The following is a 21,692-nucleotide window of genomic DNA, read 5'->3' on the forward strand; positions in this document are numbered from 1 at the left end:
AGGTAGGTGTAGAGTTAATAACTGATGGTTGGGGTAGGTGTAGAGTTAATAACTGATGGTTGAGGTAGGTGTAGAGTTAATAACTGATGATTGGGGTAGGTGTAGAGTTAATAACTGATGGTTGGGGTAGGTGTAGAGTTAATAACTGATGGTTGAGGTAGGTGTAGAGTTAATAACTGATGGTTGAGGTAGGTGTAGAGTTAATAACTGTAATGGTTGGGGTAGGTGTAGAGTTAATAACTGATGGTTGAGGTAGGTGTAGAGTTAATAACCGATGGTTGGGGTAGGTGTAGAGTTAATAACTGATGGTTGAGGTAGGTGTAGAGTTAATAACTGATGGTTGGGGTAGGTGTAGAGTTAATAACTGTAATGGTTGGGGTAGGTGTAGCATTAATAACTGTGATGGTTGGGGTAGGTGTAGCGTTAATAACTGTAATGGTTGGGGTAGGTGTAGAGTTAATAACTGATGGTTGAGGTAGGTGTAGAGTTAATAACTGTAATGGTTGGGGTAGGTGTAGCATTAATAACTGTGATGGTTGGGGTAGGTGTAGCGTTAATAACTGTAATGGTTGGGGTAGGTGTAGCGTTAATAACTGTAATGGTTGGGGTAGGTGTAGCGTTAATAACTGTAATGGTTGGGGTAGGTGTAGCGTTAATAACTGTAATGGTTGGGGTAGGTGTAGCATTAATAACTGTGATGGTTGGGGTAGGTGTAGCGTTAATAACTGTGATGGTTGGGGTAGGTGTAGAGTTAATAACTGTAATGGTTGGGGTAGGTGTAGCATTAATAACTGTGATGGTTGGGGTAGGTGTAGCGTTAATAACTGTGATGGTTGGGGTAGGTGTAGAGTTAATAACTGTGATGGTTGGGGTAGGTGTAGAGTTAATAACTGTAATGGTTGGGGTAGGTGTAGCATTAATAACTGTGATGGTTGGGGTAGGTGTAGCGTTAATAACTGTGATAGTTGGGGTAGGTGTAGAGTTAATAACTGTGATGGTTGGGGTAGGTGTAGCGTTAATAACTGTAATGGTTGGGGTAGGTGTAGCGTTAATAACTGTGATGGTTGGGGTAGGTGTAGAGTTAATAACTGTAATGGTTGAGGTAGGTGTAGAGTTAATAACTGTAATGGTTGAGGTAGGTGTAGAGTTAATAACTGATGGTTGGGTTGGGTGTAGAGTTAATAACTGTGATGGTTGAGGTAGGTGTAGAGTTAATAACTGTGATGGTTGAGGTAGGTGTAGCGTTAATAACTGTGATGGTTGGGGTAGGTGTAGAGTTAATAACTGTAATGGTTGAGGTAGGTGTAGAGTTAATAACTGATGGTTGGGGTAGGTGTAGAGTTAATAACCGATGGTTGGGGTAGGTGTAGAGTTAATAACTCTGATGGTTGGGGTAGGTGTAGAGTTAATAACTCTGATGGTTGGGGTAGGTGTAGAGTTAATAACTCTGATGGTTGGGGTAGTTGTAGAGTTAATAACTCTGATGGTTGGGGTAGGTGTAGAGTTAATAACTCTGATGGTTGGGGTAGGTGTAGAGTTAATAACCGATGGTTGGGGTAGGTGTAGAGTTAATAACCGATGGTTGGGGTAGGTGTAGAGTTGGACTGCATTTACATTTAGTCATTTAGCAGATGCTTTTATCCAAAGCGACTTACAAATGAGGACAAGGAAGCAATTTACACAACTATAAGAGCAGCAGTGAACAAGTGCTATAGACAAGTTTCAGGTGTGTAAAGTCTAAGAAGCAAAGCATTAGTAATGTTGTTTTTTATTTTATTTATTTATTATTATTATTATTTTTTAATTACAGTTAGTGGTATAGCCAGAGAGGCAGTTACAGATTAGGAAGGAAAGTGGAGACTAAACAGTTGAGTTTTTAGTCGTTTCTTGAAGACAGCAAGTGACTCTGCTGTTCTGATGCAGTTAGGGAGTTCATTCCACCATTCCACTGGGCAGATTGAATGTGAGAGTTCGGGAAAGTGATTTCTTCCCTCTTAGGGATGGTACCACGAGGCGACGTTCATTCACAGAACGCAAGTTTCTGGAGGGTACATATATCTGCAGAAGTGAGAGCAGATACGAAGGAGCAAAGCCAGAGGTCGCTTTGTAAGCAAACATCAGAGCTTTGAATTTGATGCGAGCAGCAACTGGCAGCCAGTGCAAACGGGTGAGTAGCGGAGTGACATGTGCTCTTTTGGGTTCATCATAGACCACTCGTGCTGCTGCGTTCTGAAGCAGCTGAAGAGGTTTGATAGAATTAGCTGGTAGCCCGGCTAGCAGAGAGTTGCAATAGTCCAGTTTGGAGAGAACAAGAGCTTGAACAATGAGTTGAGCTGTATGTTCAGATAGGAAGGGTCGGACCTTTCTAATGTTATAGAGTGCGAATCTGCAAGATCGAGCAGTTCTAGAAATGTGCTCAGAGAAGTTTAGTTGGTCATCAATGGTTACTCCAAGGCTTTTTACCATTTTGGATGCAGTAATGGTTGCCCCATCAAGACTATTGACCAAAAAAATAAAGAAGCTTGGAAACCAAAAAGAACTAAATGTTGTATAAAAGTTCATCTCAGCCAAACCTAATTGTACAGATCTGGCATGAACTAACGCGCGAATGAAACAAAGTGATCTTGCATGGCCACGACATATGGTGCAGTAGCACGGAAAGACGGTCTAGCAAACAAAGACATGAACAGTAGGGGGCAGTTGTGTACTGTAACGCACTGTATTGAAGCCGGAGCATTCTTTACGCATCGTTATAACCTAGAACACTACTTCATATATATATATATATATGGTATACATATATTCCAGTAAAAATCAGGGCCGGTGTGGGACTCCTTTCCATCTGGTTCTCAGCCATGACAGTTCAAGCCTTTTAATATGTTTTCATATCGTTAATCAAATTATGCCAAATGCGCGGTGACTAGCGCAGCTCAATGGCGTCCTTGGTAGAGCATCTGCCTCTCAACCAATAGGTCACCGGTTCGAAACTGGCTTGGTATACAACCATCAAACAAAGTTTAGTTTTATTATTACTGATAGTTTGTGAATCTTTATTGGCCATTTGGCTCTTGAAAACAACAGTCGCACACCCTCCGATCTCCCCGTTGTTAAAAACCACTGAGGCTACGTTTACACTGGTCCGGATAAATTTGAAAACTGAGTTTTCAGTTTAAAACGCACCGCTTCCACACTATCGTTTTAGTCGTTTTCCTAAAGTTTTCCTAAAGCTTGCCATCCACACTGAAACGACTGAAGACGCTGTCCCCCTTGCACTTCACATGCGTAAAAAGTAAGGGAGACGTGAAAAGTCTCCCCTTCATCTCACCCAAAGACTATAGAATATCTCACACGGGTCAAGTGTGCGGCTGCCTAGTTAACCTCGGTCTCAAGGGGTATTTTATTCACTGTAAGTAAAGCGATTCTCTTTAATGTAGTTCGGTGGTTCTCAACGAGGTGTGCGGAGAGAAGGGGGCACAAATTGTATTAAGAGCCCTTTTTCCTTCTGGAGAGAAAGTGCCCTTTTTCTATTACTTTTTTAAAATAATAATATAGGCCTATGTGTATGTGAGTGTGTGTTCAATATGAGGACAGCTTTCCCTGTCATACACCGATTTTAGTAATACACTGTATATACACCGATTTTTAAAAATAGCTAATCGTTTTTTTTTTTTTTTTTTTGATTATTCAGTTCTTTTGGTAAACTATTAGAGAAATTAAAAATTAATTATAACCTTGCGACTTCTGGGTCCCACTTGAAAGGACGCTTAGCGTACTTTTAAGGGCGCTTACAACATACTGGTTATGTGTAGTTCTAAATCTGGCAAACGGCCCTGTAATAGCAATTATAATTTACTCAACTAAACGAACGGCTTCCTGCTTTTCAGAACAATAAAGCATATATTAGCTTAGATGACTGGCAATAATTAATAGATATAGTTCAATAGTTCAATATTGTTGTTTACCTAAAAAAAAAAGTGGTAAAGCTGATCTGTTAAGTCGCTTGAGGTGGAATGTAGTTTAGCGCAAAACATTTTTTTTAAGATTCGTTAAAGCCATTAATGTCCTTTTGCGGCCAATGACCGTCATGTTCCGAGTGACTCTGCTGAAACAAATGAAGCAAAACTCTACTCAAAATGATTTATTTATAAGTAATAATAAATGTATTGCATATTTTCATTTATACAAAAACAATGACTATGCTACATTCCAGTGTGACCACCCTGACGCTCCACCACAGTCGAAAGAACTTTACAAAGTCTGTTTATATAATGTTTATATAATTGTTGCATGCCGTTGCTGTAAGTTCCTTAAACCAGAATTTACTTATGGCAGCAACTAAGTCAGACTTTGTTGTTGGTTTTGCTACTTTCCGAATATAATCTTTGAGAGCATGCCACACCATCTCAATCGGATTCATGTCCGGGGACTCAGCGGGAGTTTTAATCCAGTTTATACCCTCAGAAAAAATTACCTTGCTTGCAGCAGTGTGTTTTGGATCATTGTCCTGAAAAAAACGGTGATGTACCCCGAAGTTTTTCTTAATGTATGGAGCAGCAGTTTCTTTTATAATTTCATTTTCGAAAAAAGTCCGGTCCATTATTCCCTCGAATATTGCAATCGGTCCTGGAATGCAGCTTGTTGATCTTAGTCATTTTGACTGGCATTTCGTGTGGCCGGACCGTTTTTATTCGCTAAGGAATCAGTCAGGGGTGTGGGCTAATGGTTTGTCAATGTTCAGAGGAAGCGAAATGTTTGTGAATAGCAGGGTGGGGGTTGGGTTTAATGCCCTCTTCGTTCCCCTAACCATTGGCACCAATCAATCTATGTTATTGTTACAATCAAAAATATGCATCAGAACATTTTTTAAAGCAATTCCATGAAAATGTCAACCAAATCATGAAAAAATAAACTTTTGACCAAAACAACAAAACCTAAATTTAAATTTACTCATTAAGGTCTATATTTTATTGTTATGATGTGTTGAATTTTTAAGGAAATTGGTTTGTTTATGCATGAAATATGAGAATTGCCAATGGTAAATTTCATTATCATCTAACCACATTTCGTGCTTTCAAAAAAGGGGTTAAATATGTCCATGCTAATTATGATCGCAAACTCATCTTAGGTCTTTGCTCTAAACAACCACGATTTTGCGTTACGGATGTGATCATTTTTGAACTCCCTTTAGTATATGCCAATGACTAGCGCATATTTGTTCATTATGATGCTGCATTAAAATTAACTTACATTACATAACATCCATATGTTATATCAAGAACTGAACATTTCAGTTAACTATAAACCACTTTAGTAACATTTCAGAAATAAATGTTTAATAAAGAGAACATAAAATATATTGTCATAATCATAATGTTGGTGTTTTGGTGATGCAGCACCTTGTGTTGAAGCACTTCTTGTTTATTTTATAGATAGGCTAACTGACCGTCAAATAATAGATCAAATAGTTAAGATACAATTTATACCAAACTAGGAATGCTGGTTTCGACTCATTTTGCCAACCAACAACCGCTGGTTAAGCGAATATTAACCGTTAACAGGTTAATATAAAAATATTATTTAATAAAAAAACATTGATGTGCACATTAAATATTGCATTTTAAAATACTGATTTAGGTTATTTAACATGCGAACAGCATACAGAACGAGCATCTTCACGCACCTGCAGTGTTTTTTTTTTTAGCAGCATAGAAAAACATAATAAACTAACAAAAATAATAAAATAAATCCTGCTCTAGATCTTTTTCACTTAAATGGCTACCTCAAATAGATTGCTTTACAGAAAAACCTCCATGCATTTGGTCTTTCCCACTGCTCAAAATGCAAAGGCTACAGCAGAGTTTTCATTTCATTCAGAGCATAAATATGTTTTTTTTATTTTATTCATTAAATAACTATTTATAAAGATAAACTATCAAAGCGACACAATTCATTTCCAAGCCCTTTATCCAAAATCTAAGCACTTTTCAAACCTTGAAAATAGACTATAGCCAACATTAAAATTAAAACATTTTCAAAGATTTCCAGCACCCGGCACTTGCCCTTGTATGCTTATTAAAACTATTTTACAGACGGCAAAACAAGAATAAAATCTTGATATTGATCTAAGCTTTAACTAAAAGAGTATAATATTTGTTAGAAAATCGGACCTGCAGCTGTAAATATTTCATTCAATATTTTACACAATCGGTTATAAACTATAGCCTAAAACAGCCTATAACATTAGTCCATCCATCGTGCATGCCTACAACCAATGAGTATTTTTTCTATGCTTGTTTAGCATAGCCTACACAAAACTTTTCATAATAAAGCTTTCTCTCTCATCCTGGTCCTCTGTATGAACTTTTTGCAACCTGTCCTGAAGTGACTGGTGTCGAGAAAAAGAAAGCAAGCGCGAGTGGACAAATTAAACTATATATTCCATCGACTAACACATTAACTAGAATAAACTAAAATAAACTTTGTAATCAAATATTGCCATATCTGTGACACAACTAACAACGGAACTGCAACCATGGTTGGTCAAAGAGCTTGGGAAATGCACCCCAGAATGTTGTTCCATGCGCCACCTGGTGGTCATTGTATGCAGCGCAGCAATGTTTAAAAAAATCTGGAAAAAGCCACTGCAGGAGCTTGCGTGGCCATGCATGACGATTTGCATGGCAGTGCAGGAAAAAACGCGCATTAGTTCAAGCCAGATCTGTAAATGGAAGATTTGAAATAGGCCTATAATTAGCTAAGTTGCTGGGGTCCAGTTGTGGTTTCTTAATAATAGGTTTAATAACAGCTAACTTGTAAGGATTTGGAACATGGCCTAAAGATAAAGAAGAGTTGATAATGTTAAGAAGAGGTTCTCCTATAACAGGTAGCAATTCTTTCAGTAACTTTGTTGGAATTGGGTCCAATATACACGTAGCTGATTTAGAGCTATTTATAATTTTGTCTAGCTCTTCCTGTTCTATGATTTTAAAGCACTGTAGGTTATTTAGATTCAGAGGCGTGTTTACTGGATCTGAAGTATAAGGCGGTGCAGAAAGTTTAATATCTCCTATTTTCTGTCTAAAGCCTTCTATTTTAGAAGTCATCACTACTAATTTGCGGTGGAACGCTTTGTTCCAAAGATGACCGATTATTTGTTAATTTAGCAATGGTGTTAAATAAGAATCTAGGATTGTTATGATTATTTTCTATCAGTTGGCGGAGGTGCTCAGCCCTGGCAGATTTTAAAGCCCTCCTATAGCTGGACATACTGTCTTTGTATGCAATTCTAAAGACTTCTAAATTAGTTTTTTTCCATTTACGTTCCAGGGCACGGGTTGCTGTTTTGAGAGCGCGGGTATGACTATTATACCACGGTGTAGTTTTATTCTCTCTAGTCTTTTTTAGTTTGATGGGTGCCACAGTATTTAGAGTGCTAGTAAAGATGGCATCCATACTGCTGGTTACTACATCAAGGTCATTTGCGTTTGCGGGTGCATTTCGAAGTAGAGAAAGATCAGGTAAGTTATTTATAAATTCATCTTTAGTGGACGGAACAATAGTTCTACTAGGGCGATATATCGGAGCGGATCTGCTAATTTCAGGTAAACACAGCTTATATAGTAAGAGGTAGTGGTCTGTAATATCATCACTTTGTGGTATAATGTCTACATCAATGACCTCAATTCCATAAGACAGAATTAGATCTAGTGTATGCTTTAGGTGATGGGTTGGACCAATAACATTTTGCTTTATTCCTAGTGAGACCAGCAAGTCCGTAAACGCGAGCCCTAATGTGTCGTTAGCGTCATCTATGTGGATGTTAAAGTCTCCTACAATTAGTATTTTATCAGTTTTAACTAGTAAGTCAGAGATAAAATCAGAAAACTCTTTTAGAAAATTGACATAGGGTCCTGGAGGTCTGTATATGGTGATTAGAGCGAGAGATAACATAGGTTTTTGCATAGTGTTTGGAAGGACAACATTAAGCGCTAATACTTCAAAGGAGCTAAACATAAGTCAGTTTCTCTGATTAACATTAAGAATATCACTAAAGATTGACGCGACTCCACCACCACGACCAGTTTGACGAGCCTCATGCTTATATAAGAATCCTGAAGGAGTTGCCTCATTTAAACTAATATAGTCATTTAGTTTCAGCCAGGTTTCAGTGAGACAGAGTGCATTAAGATTGTTATCTGTTATTATTTCATTTATGATAAGTGCTTTAGGTGCTAGTGACCTGATGTTTAGGAGACCAAGCTTCATGAAATTTGTATTTTCACTTTTTAGTGTTTTTTCTGGTTTAATTCTTAATAGATTATTTCTGGAGCACACAGTACGTTTGTTTCTTGATCTAATAATACGAGGAACAGACACAGTCTCTATGTGGTTAGTTAGGTATGCATTACTGTTATTTATGTGGGACGAATAGGAGTCTGTGTGGCTAAAATGTGAATTTTGTGAGTTTTTACTTACTAGTCAGATAGAGCGAAGTATTCTGGTGATGTTGTCCGACAGGAGTTCAGCTCCAGCTCGACTGAGGTGCAGCCCGTCAGCGCGGAAAAGCCTAGGACGCTCCCAGAAAAGATTCCAGTTATTGGCAAAGAGCAATTTCTGTTCTTCACACCATGTTAATAGCCATTCATTCAGAGCAAAAAGTCTACTGAACCTTTCATTTCCTCGGCAGTAGGTAGGAAGCGGTCCAGAAACGATGAACTGCGTGGCGGGCGAGGTGCGTCGAACCATCTCGATCAGGCTCCTGAAGTCCTTCTTCAGGATCTCCGTCTGCCGGAGCCCGGTGTCATTCGTCCCCACGTGGAGGACAACGGCACCGAGGCTCTCGGCAGCGCTCAGGATAGTAGGTATCTGTGCAGAAATATTCTTAACTCGGGCACCAGGGAAGCAGAAAGTGCGTACTTTGTTACCTTTGGAGGAAGTGGAGCGGATGTGACGCACGATTGAGTCGCCAATAATGGCCACATCGCGACCCGTCTCGCGGAGAGGGGCGAAGCGGTTCTCCGTGGGGATCTCGTACACCGGAGAAGGAGACGTTCTGCCCCGGGACCCGGTAAGCCCCTTACGCGGGTGAACTGCATCCTCGGTGCGCTGGGCCTGGACAGAGAAGCACGCGGGGTTGAGGAAGAAGGAGAATTGTCGTTGTATCGAACACTTACCTCAGACGAGCGAGTACGGGTTAAGAGCTTAGCCCTGAGCCCTGCTCACTTCGTCTCAAGGCAGCGAATCTGGGACTCCACTGCTTCCAGCTCCAGCTCCAGCGCCTCCATCGATGCTTCTCTTGCACTCAAGGACAGACACGCAAGCGACATTGTACAAGGTGAAGAGTTTTATGATAAAGGAGGTATTTTATTTTATGATAAAAATGTAAATTGCGAATCTAAACTCCAAACAAACGCAGTGAAGCTACCGTCCAGTGACAGCGACAGTGACGTCCAGTTCAGTCGTACGAAATTGTACGATTTTAAAAAGGAGGCGTGGCACCTAACCCCACCCTTAAACCCAACCATCATTGGGGGATGAGCAAATCGTACTTAATCATACGAATTAGATCGTACAAATTCATACGAATTAGCAACTAAATCAAAAAGTTATGAATTGCCGTGAGATTGTGTTGGTTTTTCATTATACCACACCTTAAAGGAGACAAGTTGCAGGCACATCTCAGATTTTATGTAAATATTGGACTGAGTTTAACTGACTGATAATATATTTTGTAAAAAAATGCTGGGTTCTATTTTCTGTACCCTCCACCTATCCAGGATGTTTGACCAAAAGGGAGCTGGTCACAGTCACCTCTATCTTGTTTTAGGGGCTGGTGGAGGTCAGCCTTTAACAGTGACAATTGTAAACTAAACTGCCTGCCTGCCTGAAATTCTGAATATGTTCTGCAAAAATGAAATATAGCTGACCTTTTATGCTTTTTCTGTTTATTAATGTAAAGCAGCTCCGACTATCTACACTGTATAAAAAATAAAGGTGGCTTGACTTGGTAAACAGCATTTCTGAGACTTTCTGATCCATACCACCAGGTTGAATGGTGGTTGATTAAATGGTGAAAATGCTGTTGTCACGGGGTGAGTGTGACAATTGTCAAACAGGTGATGTTTGCAAAAATGTATCACCCCATTCTAACATAATTTTCACCATACTTACTGGTTCATGAATAACTAAGAATGCCCACTGAATTGTTTTAGCCACAGTACATTTACAGTAAACTTGACTATAACATTGCAACATCTTAGGCTTTCTTTGCTTCACTTTAATTGCTTGGTAGCACAGGATGGTTTCAGGACTGCTATAATGTACATTGGTGTGGGCAGAAGCTGTTTTATAATTCTGTTTCTTGTGATTTACGTGGTTTCTAATTCTTCACCTGAATCTTCCTTCACAGAGCCTGCCAGGAGGATTGAAGACATAATGTACAGTTAAAAAAAATAATTCATTAGTGGGATTTGAGGGTCTTGGAAAAGGTAGATGTGGCGTGTTTTCATATCTTGTTGCTAGAAAGGTTTTGTATTGTACTGATTGTTCCAAGCCTTTGAGTTTCTTTTTTCTGTTGAACAAAAGTAGATATTTTGAAGAATGTTGGGAACCTGTAAACATTGACATCCATAGAAGAACTAAACCACAAAAACAGTGTTATGGTAGGCAATGGCTGTAGGTTTTCAAAATTATTCAAAATATCTTTTGAGTATCAATTGAAGGAAAAAAATCAATACATTTGTGAAGGGTGAGCAAATGATGAAAGAATTTAAATTTCGGGGTGAACTAAGAACTTAAGTATAAATAAAGTCTGGAATAAAAGTTATGTATTATGTAACTTCAAAATTTTGTTTCTTTATTTTTATTTTGTTTATTTCAAAGGGTACTCTATTTAAGATGAACCCAACAAAAGCTCTGTCATGACATTTCTGGAAAAGACAGAGATACTACTCAATGACACGATTAATAATTAATCGAATGATGTAATTAAATTTCATGCTGGCAGCCTGTTTTCGGTCATTTCTGGGTCATTTTAGATAATTTTTTTGTAATTTTTCATTTTACAAAAATTGGCACAAATAAATACGGTCCCTACATTAAGCATGGTGAAGCTGAGAAGCGGAAGCATTGCAGTTTTTAAGGTGGAACGGACAGCATCAATATTTAAAGGTTTCTCTTTTCAACACCTTTTCAACACCTTTGTCTCTTTTAAATGTCTCACTCTTGTGAAAGAGCTTTTATTGGGTTTGTCTAAATACTGATAATCTTGTTTGTCAAAATTATTGAATTTAGACAAACCAGAAGCTCTATCACAAAAGGGAGACATTTAAAAGAAAGTGTTGGAGAGGAACCTTTAAAACATTTTGTGATTTAATTTTAAGCAGATTTTAAGCACTTGGCTTCAAGTTTTTGTCAAATTTTGAGGGAGAAAATATCCAGTCAGCAACAAAATGTGAACATGACAATCAATCTTTTATTCAGATTATATGAAACTGACTGGATTACAGCCTATGTTTGCGTTAATTTTCTTTTTTAATCTTTTTTTGTGACTTACAAATATTTTAATCTTCTTGGTTTGCAGGGCCGGCCCAAGCCTTCAGGGGGCCCTAAGCAGGATTTTATTTGGGGCCCCCTTGGTGCAAACAATGTGACAAATTATGGTTGATCCTTGATTATTCGCACACTGTAAATTTAAAACATGCATTATCGATGTTATTTGCTGTAGTTGTGTTACTTAAATCATAAAATATGTTTAAAGACAATTCTAAATATTATACTGCAGAAACAACTGCCTATTGATCAACTGCCTATTGATCCCACTTTTTATATGACTACTTGCCACAAAACTAAACAATTAGACACTAAACATTAATCTAAGCTGCAATTAATGTTGACAGAAACAAATACAGCTGGAAGTAGCCAATAGCATACTTATTATTATTATTATTATTATTATTATTATTATTATTATTATTATTATTATTATTATTATTATTCAGTCACAAAACGCTGCCAAACAGTCAAAAATAGTGACAATAAAAATAATTTTTTAAAAATGGATAAATGTTAACACTGAAAAAAAATGCATTTTGTAGTTCAAACAGCTTAAAACTATTTACATCAAATTCAAATTAAATCAGGAAGCATTTTGTAGACGTATTCGCATATAATATATTTCTAAATATCTAGAAAAAAAATTCAGTTTTCATAAATAATTATAAATGAAGTGAATTTTTTTTCTGTAAAGTGAACAAATTAATCTGCCAATGAGATAAGTAAAATAATCTTACTTAAAACCAAAAACAATATTCTTTTATTTACCCTAATTGGCAGATTATTGAGCTTTTTTTATGAAAAAAAACATGCACATAATTTTGACTAAAAATCTGTCTAGAAAATGTTTATTGGTTAAACTTTTTTAGATATTTGGACTGGACAAAAAAAGAAGAAAGAAAATCATTTTTGTAGTGTATTTACCATCCATAGTTAATGGCTGTGTAATAAGAAATTTGAAACAAATGTATAAATCAGAAGCTTATTTTTTATCACCAAGTTTATGAAGCGTTTTGCTGCTGTGCCGTGCACTGTTGCTTCAATCACGATATCAGTGATTCTGCGATAAATCAACAGAAAAGCAATCACAAATATATCATGAAAAAAATGCAGCAAAAATGAAAAAAAAATTATAAAAAAATGCAAAAAGCAAAAAATGCATCAAAAGGTTGATTCATTTCTTTTAATGACAGCATGTTTCTAAAATTGCAACAATGAAAAACAAGCGCACAGCTGTCAAACAATTAACAATGCTGATGTGCAAAGAGCAGTTTGTGATTGAAAATCACAATCATCTCTATCATAGCAGCAGAATCTCAATTTAGTGGAATATGCATTTAAGAAAACACTGTCAAAATAGTCAATTATTGCTTTCTAGTTTTCTGTAAATTTAAAACACTTATTACAACTTGATCAACTTATTTTATGAAAACATGGAAAGTTTTTATGCTTAGCTCTGGTTTATTTTGAATAAACAATCATGCATTAAATATTTGTAATATTTTTAATGCATTAATATTTTTTCTTTAACTGATCAGAATGCTCTGAGAGGTGAGAACAGCCTCCTCTGATCGCGTATGAAGTTTTCAGCAGTGGAGAACATCAGTTTTTTACTCATCTATTTAAAAAGATTTTTTAATTACCCTAATATTTTTAGCCAAAATACCATCTACAAGACTTTGCCAAAATCTGTAAGGGTTAAATAAACGCAAGGCCTTTTAAATGATATGTTCACCCCTATTGATATCTTTATCTAATACATATTTTGGCGGAATTAAAATGTTTGAGCACATTTAAGTCACAGCACTGCCCGCGGGCACGCGCGAGCGATATAGCGAAGTGAAAGCGCGTCTGTGAGGAAGAAACTAGCGGAAAATTCGGGGGAGCTGGATGTCTGAAACACAAATACCTTGGTCCAGCTTGGACAGAAGAATGTCCATATGCCTGAGATTTCCACCATTGCAATGGCTCACCTGTCAGCGGTTTACATGACGCTGGTGTATCTCTGATGATCTGCTGTTATGGGAAGCGCCCATGGCTGGGCGGCTGGTGGCTGGGTGTACTGTATCTAAAGCGGTAATCTGTTGCAGTCATTGTGAAAGACTAATTAATTAATTCATATCTTTTGTAAATTTAGATAAGTATCGATACGTGGCGCCAGAATATGTATCGCGGCCGGAAATGACATGATAAATGGGCATATGTTTTGTCCCACCCCTTATCCATAACCCAACAAACAAACATAAAATGAAAGTCACTCATTCATTTCGTGCACTCTTGGGGGCCCCCTGGTGGCCACGGGGCCCTAAGCAGCCGCTTAGTTCGCTTATGCCTTGGGCCGGCTCTGTTGGTTTGTATACGCAAAGCTACGCCTTGAAGATTGCAAATGTGCTGTGGTTTTAGTCAACAGCACAATGATGCAGTTTTGAATAAAGACTTCCTGCCTGTGTCTGTCTGTTAAATTCAGTTTAGTTTTTTCTTCAAGGCGTTGGTCATAAAATGGCGCACAGATTAGGTAAGATTTCATGTTTTGACAAACTAAGTGTAGGCTACTGTCTAAAAATGTCATTAATCTAATTAATATTTTATACCTTAACATGTTTCTTAAGTTTGTAAGAAGTTATAAATCATTAAATACTTTCTTGAATACATTTGCATACATTTTAAAGAATTTTTAAGCTATTGTTTTTGGCTGACTAGCATGGCTGGAGTTTACCTCATGACTATTTGACATTTTGAAGATGTCTAATTTAGTGTTAAATGCACTAAACAACCCCTGATGTCTCTCCTCAGGTTTTTGGTGGTTTACATTGTTTTACATTGTTTCTGTTTTGTTTTGAAACTTGAAAGAATCAAATTACTCCACATGACAATTGAATTTTATGTAGTTAACCTTTAATGTAAACAGTGTTTTTTGTTAGATTACACAATTACCTAAAATCTATTTATTTTCTAAACTGATTATTTTGTAAATGTTTAATCAAGCAGTGTTTAATAGCCATGCTACTGCTAAAAGGCAAGCTTGCAATAAATAAATAATTAATATAGGGATATTTCACCTTTAACTGGGCATTCACTACAATGGTCCAGTCAACTGTATTTTCACAATTACTGTTTTTATTGGTCTGTCTTCTAAATGTTATAGAGTTATACATATTTATACAGATACAGAGACACGTATGTTGATATACCATAAGCCTGTTGTGAAAAAATAGAGACAACAAGTAACCAACATTGCAAAGGCTTATTCAGTTTAATTCACATTTATTTGTACAAAGCATATTACAAGTGCATGGTCTGTGTAACGGCTTTGAAACAATAGGTTTAATAAACCATGCATTGGTTCAAAGCCATTTCACAAACTTTTATTAACAAAACTAGAATGGTACTTATAGGAGTGGGCTCAGTTTATATTTATGTCCCAGTACACCCATGCTTTATACATAGATTACATTGGCTAACAGAATTGGAAATGTCAGCTCTTTTGTATTAATGTATCACTACAATGTGAGCTGTGTACTTTTGCAATCTATAAATGTATGGATGGATGATTCAGCCTTCAAGCTCACAACAATCTTCAAATAAGCAAAGTTTATTAATGGCCAGTTAATTCAGTCAGTAGTAACGTATTTACAATTGTCTTGAGCAGGTATTCAGATTCAGTATTCGCCTATATTATCTGAGTCAGTATGCAGGCAATATGAGATTTAGAGCAACAATATAAAACTCAACATCAGAATTCAAAGATTTAACTCTTAAACTGACATTCATTAAGCATGTTTATGTCTGTTATTGAAGCACACAAGACCAATTGATGCCTTATTGGCCATAAAAGGAGGCCCTACGTCATACTAATTAACTGGTCTTAAACCAGGCGTTTTAGTTTCATTGTCCAACGCCTGTACTTAATAACTGCTCCCTTTTTATTTTAAATTTGTGTGTGTTTGTCTGTGTAGGAAGAAAAACAAGTCGAAGTCCAATTGGTGATCGAAGTCAAAGTCCAACTGGTGATCATCCAAACAGTAAGTCAAAAATGATTGGTTTAACTTCTCTATTCATAATTATTATGGCACTACTCATTTATACCATGATGGGTGTAATTTGTGGTACCCATAGCTGGAAAATGTGATCCAAAAAAAAGGAAAAATGTAAACCAGGCCAGTTTTGGTAATCCTTCGTGAAGTTGCTGATTTGTGTGGCAAAAACAAACGTTTGAGCTGGTTTGAGGTCTGAGATGTCACTTTTGACCCCATGTTGCTCAAATCACTCCAAATCAGCACAGTTCATCAGTGCACGGAAAACATCTGTTTTCCTTGTTTAGATATAACCTAAAAAATCTCGTGATCTGCCCAGTTCCTCTAAATTGCTGTCATTTTTGCTTGATTTGGGATGGTTTGTGCCATTGAAATAAACATCAGATGTATGCACAAAAATATATCTGATGATAATGAGTACAATTTGTGCAAAAAAAAAAAAGGTTGTGGTGCTATTTTATTATTAGTAAGCCTAATAAAATTATATTAGGTCATTAAGAGCGGTCTGTCAGCCCCAGTTGCTCCATATTTACCAAAATATTCTTGCTTGTGTGTGTTTCAATTGTGCTCGATTGTATGAAAGTTTCATTAGTTCTGCTTCTATTATTAAAATATCACACACTAAATTAAAGACAATGTTTTAAGGGTTCATTTATTAGTCCTATGGCTGAACTAACAGCATGGGTAAAGGTTAAATGTGTGTTTTCAGCACATGTGAAAAGAAATATTTTTATTTGTTAATTTATTTTTAATTGTTTCCAACTCCGAATTTTAATCTGACTCCAATTTATAATAATCTAAATTGAAATTCATCCAATTCAATCTGATCACTTTATAGGTTGTGATTTGGTCTAATTTAGATCGATTAACCTAATAAATTCTTTTCAGTTAATGGTTCATCATTTACTGTAAGCTATTTCTTTTAAGTAATATTAGGCCGCCCCATGCTCATACATAGAGTTTGATTTGGTCCCTAGATTATATCATACTAAGTCAGTGATTGTCACAAATCATCAGGTCTCTAATGCTGTGCCTATGCTCCATTTATTGAGCCTGAATGTATGAGCAATCCTGGTCATAGGCTGTGGAAACATCAGCCTAAACAATCAACTAGATTTAAATGATTTCAGGAGATATTAGAGTTAAACAAGAATTGTACATTTATTTGTCAGGCAAAGATTTTCCATTCCAGTTCACATAATTAAACAAAATAAGCCAATCAAGATTGTACAACATCAATTATTCAAAGATGCATTTAAGAGTTGGATACTTAATACCAGACCATGTAGAAATACATTGCAGCATATAAGTCCCGATGCAGAGCTCAGAGACTCACAAACTGCAATGGGGTATCCTGGCTATAGGATCCCACAGACACTTCTGCACCCTTTGCCTAAATACTCAAATCATCATAAATTCAAGACAATAAAAGCTTCACTGAGACACTTGCCTGGACATTTTTCCTGGAGTGGAGCATCTGGCAAAGTTCTTATCAAAGTCAATACCCAAATTAACTGATATAAGGGAGATTGAAAAATATTACAGTGAAATTAGGACCACTTTACCAATCACACAGAGACATTTAAAATGACACCAACATGAATATAAAGCCACAAGATACACCATATTAAAAACTTAAACATTCTGTGTGGAGCTGCTCTGGTGGAGAAGGTAAAGTCCAGGGCAAAGAGGGGAGATCAGGATGCATGATCGAGACAACCCGAACAACTGGTTTCCTAGCTGATCTTCTCCTCAGATTAGAAAGTTTATTGTTTTAGTGCTTGACCATTCTCGTGGTCTTGTCTCGTGAAATTCCATAACAGTTTTCAGGGTTTAATATTATGGAGAGATATAGCCATCCTTACAATGACATCACCAGACACCCCACATGTATGGTATTCTAAAATATTCTCATTTGTTTGTGCTGGTTGTTTGTGATTCTTTGTTTTTTAGAGATTAAAATAGTCTAGGCCAATATAGATTATTCTGAGATTTTTTTTTTGTATCGGAAAAATCAGAAGCCCATCCATCATTTTGACAGATTCTGCTGAGGGTGATCTACTTCCACCACCAAGTCATTATACTGTAGCTAATACTGAAAATATAAACTTTTATTTATGCTAAATAACTCACAACTCATTTCTAATAGCCTGCCAAAACATTGGAATAATAATATAGTCACATTTATTTGACATATCTAGACATAGCTCAACAAGTAACACATTTTTAAGCCCTGCACAAAAATGTAAACAAGTTAAATAACATTCATTTACCACCCTACAAACCACAAAACATGAGGAAATCTAAAGGGGTGGTCCACAGTGTAATTTCAAAGCTTGGTTGTGTTTATAAGATGCAAAGCAACGTGTGCTTATGCTTCACCTGCAGAAAATCACATTTTTTCATAAATCCTACTTTGATTATATACAGCTATTCAGCTTACATGAAAACTACTGTCATATTTTCTAGCCGCTCTGAAAGGCCTGCCTTAAAGAGGCTCTGATTGGTCAGCTAACATAATGTGCTGTGATTCGCGGATCAGCACCACGCCACTAGGAAGGTCACATGCCCTTATGCACACACTTTGGCACTGTGTAAACACTGTTAGTCTGAGCAGCTGTTAGCCGCAGAAGTTTGTGCTGGAATCTGACAGAAAATGAAGAGGACACAGCTGAACCTCACGCCTGTTCTCTAAAATAACATCTGACAAGTGTCTTTCACATTAATTCAGAATAAGCATTTGTAAGTAATATGCAACGTTCACATATTTTTTGCGAGTTCATTATGCAGGGAAATCGTCCACATAGAGAGACACTGCAGCGCTGCTGAAGATTGTGGGTGTTTACAGCAATTGACATTGTTTACATCCTTGTTTACGTCCTCGCTACAACATACCATTAACGCTAGAAACTGTGCATGTAGTTGATCAATTTTAACCAATAAAAACACTTACAGGTTGTGGCTCACAGTCCACAGCTTCGTTTGTTGGAGGAGCTTTAGCTGAAGCCAGCCCTGAACTAGCAGATTCTGGAAGTTCTTCTTTGTCAAATGTTTTATAATTCTCTGAAACATAATTAAATAAACTGTAAGCTCTTCTCTCTTTGTGTATAGTCCTTTGGAAGCCCAAATACAGAAACAGAGCAGGCTCTGTGAAAATAGCTGCGTTCGGACAGCATTTTAGCTTTCTCTCCTATAACATTTCAGGGTTTCTGGCCATGCCCCGTTGCATTGTGTATACGTGTGGTTAATGCGTGTAACCGGAAGCCTTGTCTCCCATTGCATTGAACATTGAGTATCATACATTCCGAGATGTTGTTTATGTTCATACAGCTACATTACACATCAATTAAAGTTTAAAATATGATATCGTAGTGGACCACTCCTTTAATAAATCAAAAAGGCACCCTCCTCCCCACATGCATCTACGTACATTGGTCTGATAGTTTAAAAGTCACCACTCAGCATCAAATTCAACAATGTCTCTGATAAAATACAACAAGCTGGGTGATCGGATACTCTCTGAACAACCGTCCAGCCAGGTTTAAATGGACTCCAAGGTGGTGTTTGTGTTTTTTTTTTTTGTGTGTTTCAGTGAGTGATCTGAGGATTGCCCTGCTGGGGACAAGTATGTCAGAAAACAGCAGAGTAGGAAACCTAATCTTGGGTAAAGGTGTGTTTGGAAAAAAAAGAACATCATCTGATGAAGAACACCGTGGAAGAGTTGAGGACACAAACATCACAGTCATCAGCACTGACCTGCTCAGATCAAAGCTCAAACTAAAAAACGCAACACAGAAGGCATTGGAGCTGTCTCATTTTAATCCTCATGTGATCATTCTGGTGCTGCAGAACAATGAATTCAATCAGCTTCATAAAGATCGAATATCTTCAGTGCTGATCTACTTTGGTGAGCAGACGATGAAGCACACAATAATTCTGACCACTGACGACAAGAAACAAAGCAGTAAACAGCAGTCTGTGAAAGAAAATAAGCTTATTCAGCAGTTATCTGCAGAGTGTGCAGGAGGACGTCTTCAGCTACTAAACACACAGCGCTCTCAAATACTTCAGAAAGTGGATGAAATAATCACTCATAGTGGTCATGAGACACAACTGCAGTCATCCCTGGATCAAGAGGACAGTAAGTCTACTGCTACTTTACCTATTGCTACTGAGAGAGGGAAAATTTGTGTGTGTGTGTGTGTGTGTGTGTGTGTGTGTGTGTGTGTGTGTGTGTGTGTGTGTGTGTGTGTGTGTGTGTGTGTGTGTGTGTGTATGAAGTAGTGATTTCGTAATGTACTTTGACTTGTATTTCATTCCAGACAATTTATATTGTTTTATTTTTTTCTCAAAATAAACGTGTATTCCAATTTTAGTTTTTGCAACACATTTCAAAAAAGTTGTGAGAGGAGCAGTTTATGGCAGTAATTAGCTAAATTTGTGAAATAATGATGTGATGTCAACAGGTGATTGTAATTATAATTTGGTACAAAAGCAGCATCCAAGAAAGATCTAGTCCTTTAGGAGCAAAGATGGGCTGAGGATCGCCAGTTTGACAACAGATACATGAGAGAATGATTGAAATGTTTGAAGACAATGTTCCTAAAAGAAAAAGAAATGGTTTCTATATCCTGCAAAGTTAGATCAGAGATAGTGTGGTGGGTGGTGGGGTTGAATTTGGATGTGATTTCTGAGGATCTGAGGAAGCCAAAAAAGGCTAGGATGAACATGGTGTCGAGGGTTCAAGCTGTGTGGATGGACTGGTAGCCTTTGTGTAGTGTGTGTGCACATTTGGAGAGGATGTAAAGTGTAATGGGTTTCTGGAATCCGGGGGTGGGAGGGATTTCTGAATGGCTTTAATGAGGAGTGTGGTTTAAGAATTAGATATGGCATTTAAGAGGGATCCATGAATTAGTTTATGGAAAAATTGGATCCCAGGAAGTAGCTTCTAATGGTGCTGGCTTGTATGTTTTTGAAAACATGTAGATAAGATATGAATGAAGTGATGGTGAAAAGGGAAAAATCGGGAAAGGTGCTTTGTATAGTGTGTGGAAGTGTTTAAATGCATTCCATGCTGTGAGATATGACTGGAGGTTTCTGGGGGCTAATGCTTGTAAGATATGAGATATAGAAATTTGGCAGAGCTTATGTAAAGGGTGATTTATGGCAATATCATTTTTGAATAAGGATTGACAGGTGTTGAATGAGGGTCAGCTTCTGAAGCCAATAATTGAAATTTCTGATAGGACCTTGTGCATGGATGGTGAGTGCAGGGCGTACTAAAGAAGAGGGAAAGAAGGAAGGATGATTAGGTTGGGTAAGTTAAAGATTAATAAGGAATGGAACGTAGTGTTGAGGAGGAAGAGTAAGAGCTTGAGTTTGGGAAAAGGCTGGAGCAATAGAGTTAAGCAGGTCGCACACCAGAAGCACCGCTCGGCGACGTGCAGCGTCGGGCCATGCAGCGCCATGCATTTCAGAATTCTAAACATAGGTTTCTATCAGGGTACACACACCGGTGCCGCAAGTCGGCGGTTGTTGGCGGCACCCAGCGACGACTCAGGACACTGTTCATATTTCTGCCACGCCACAGAGCGCCATCTGATTAGTTTTATTTTAAATACCATGCGAATGTGCGCATCTGGTGTGTGATACTTTCAACTGTCATGCGCACACTGTGGCATGGCGCTGAGCGGCGCATCTGGTGTGTGATGCCCTTTAGAAGGAAGGAAGTGGAGGGAAGGTTAGGGCTGTTTGGAGAGCAAGAAAGGGGGCTGGTGCCCAGGAAAGAGAGGTAGAGAAAGGTTGAGGAATACAAGGGCGGGAACTGTAGTCCATTTGGTTGGAGTAGGTTGGTGTTGGGTGACGTAGTTTGTGGAGCCTGGGGTTCATGGGGGCATGGTCTAGCTGGAGTACGGCAGGGGACGTGTTTTGTTTTGTCTTTTATTTTCCCCTATGAAGGATATGGAGTGTGATGGAAGCTGGATTTACTGGTGGTTGCTCTTGCTGGTGATGTGAGGCAGGGGTGGGAGTCTGATGTGGCATTGAAATATAGTTTTAGGAGTTCTGGTTTATTAAGGAGTTATGGAGCAAGGATGCTCAGAGGTC

The 21,692-nt window shown here is 37.7% G+C and overlaps 1 protein-coding gene across 1 annotated transcript in view; it reads left to right on the forward strand.

Moving 5' to 3' along the window:
- The window catches only part of LOC130216927 (uncharacterized), an 80,285-nt gene that overhangs the window by 36,906 nt on the left and 21,687 nt on the right, over positions 1 to 21,692 (forward strand). Inside the window, exon 3 of the mRNA XM_056448866.1 lies at positions 19,180 to 19,728. Within this exon, the coding sequence (XP_056304841.1) occupies positions 19,180 to 19,728 (549 nt within the window). The remainder of the gene's footprint in view (positions 1 to 19,179; positions 19,729 to 21,692) is intronic.

Source organism: Danio aesculapii, chromosome 3 (genome assembly GCF_903798145.1).
Source record: "Danio aesculapii chromosome 3, fDanAes4.1, whole genome shotgun sequence".
Classification (NCBI taxonomy): Eukaryota; Metazoa; Chordata; class Actinopteri; order Cypriniformes; family Danionidae; genus Danio; species Danio aesculapii.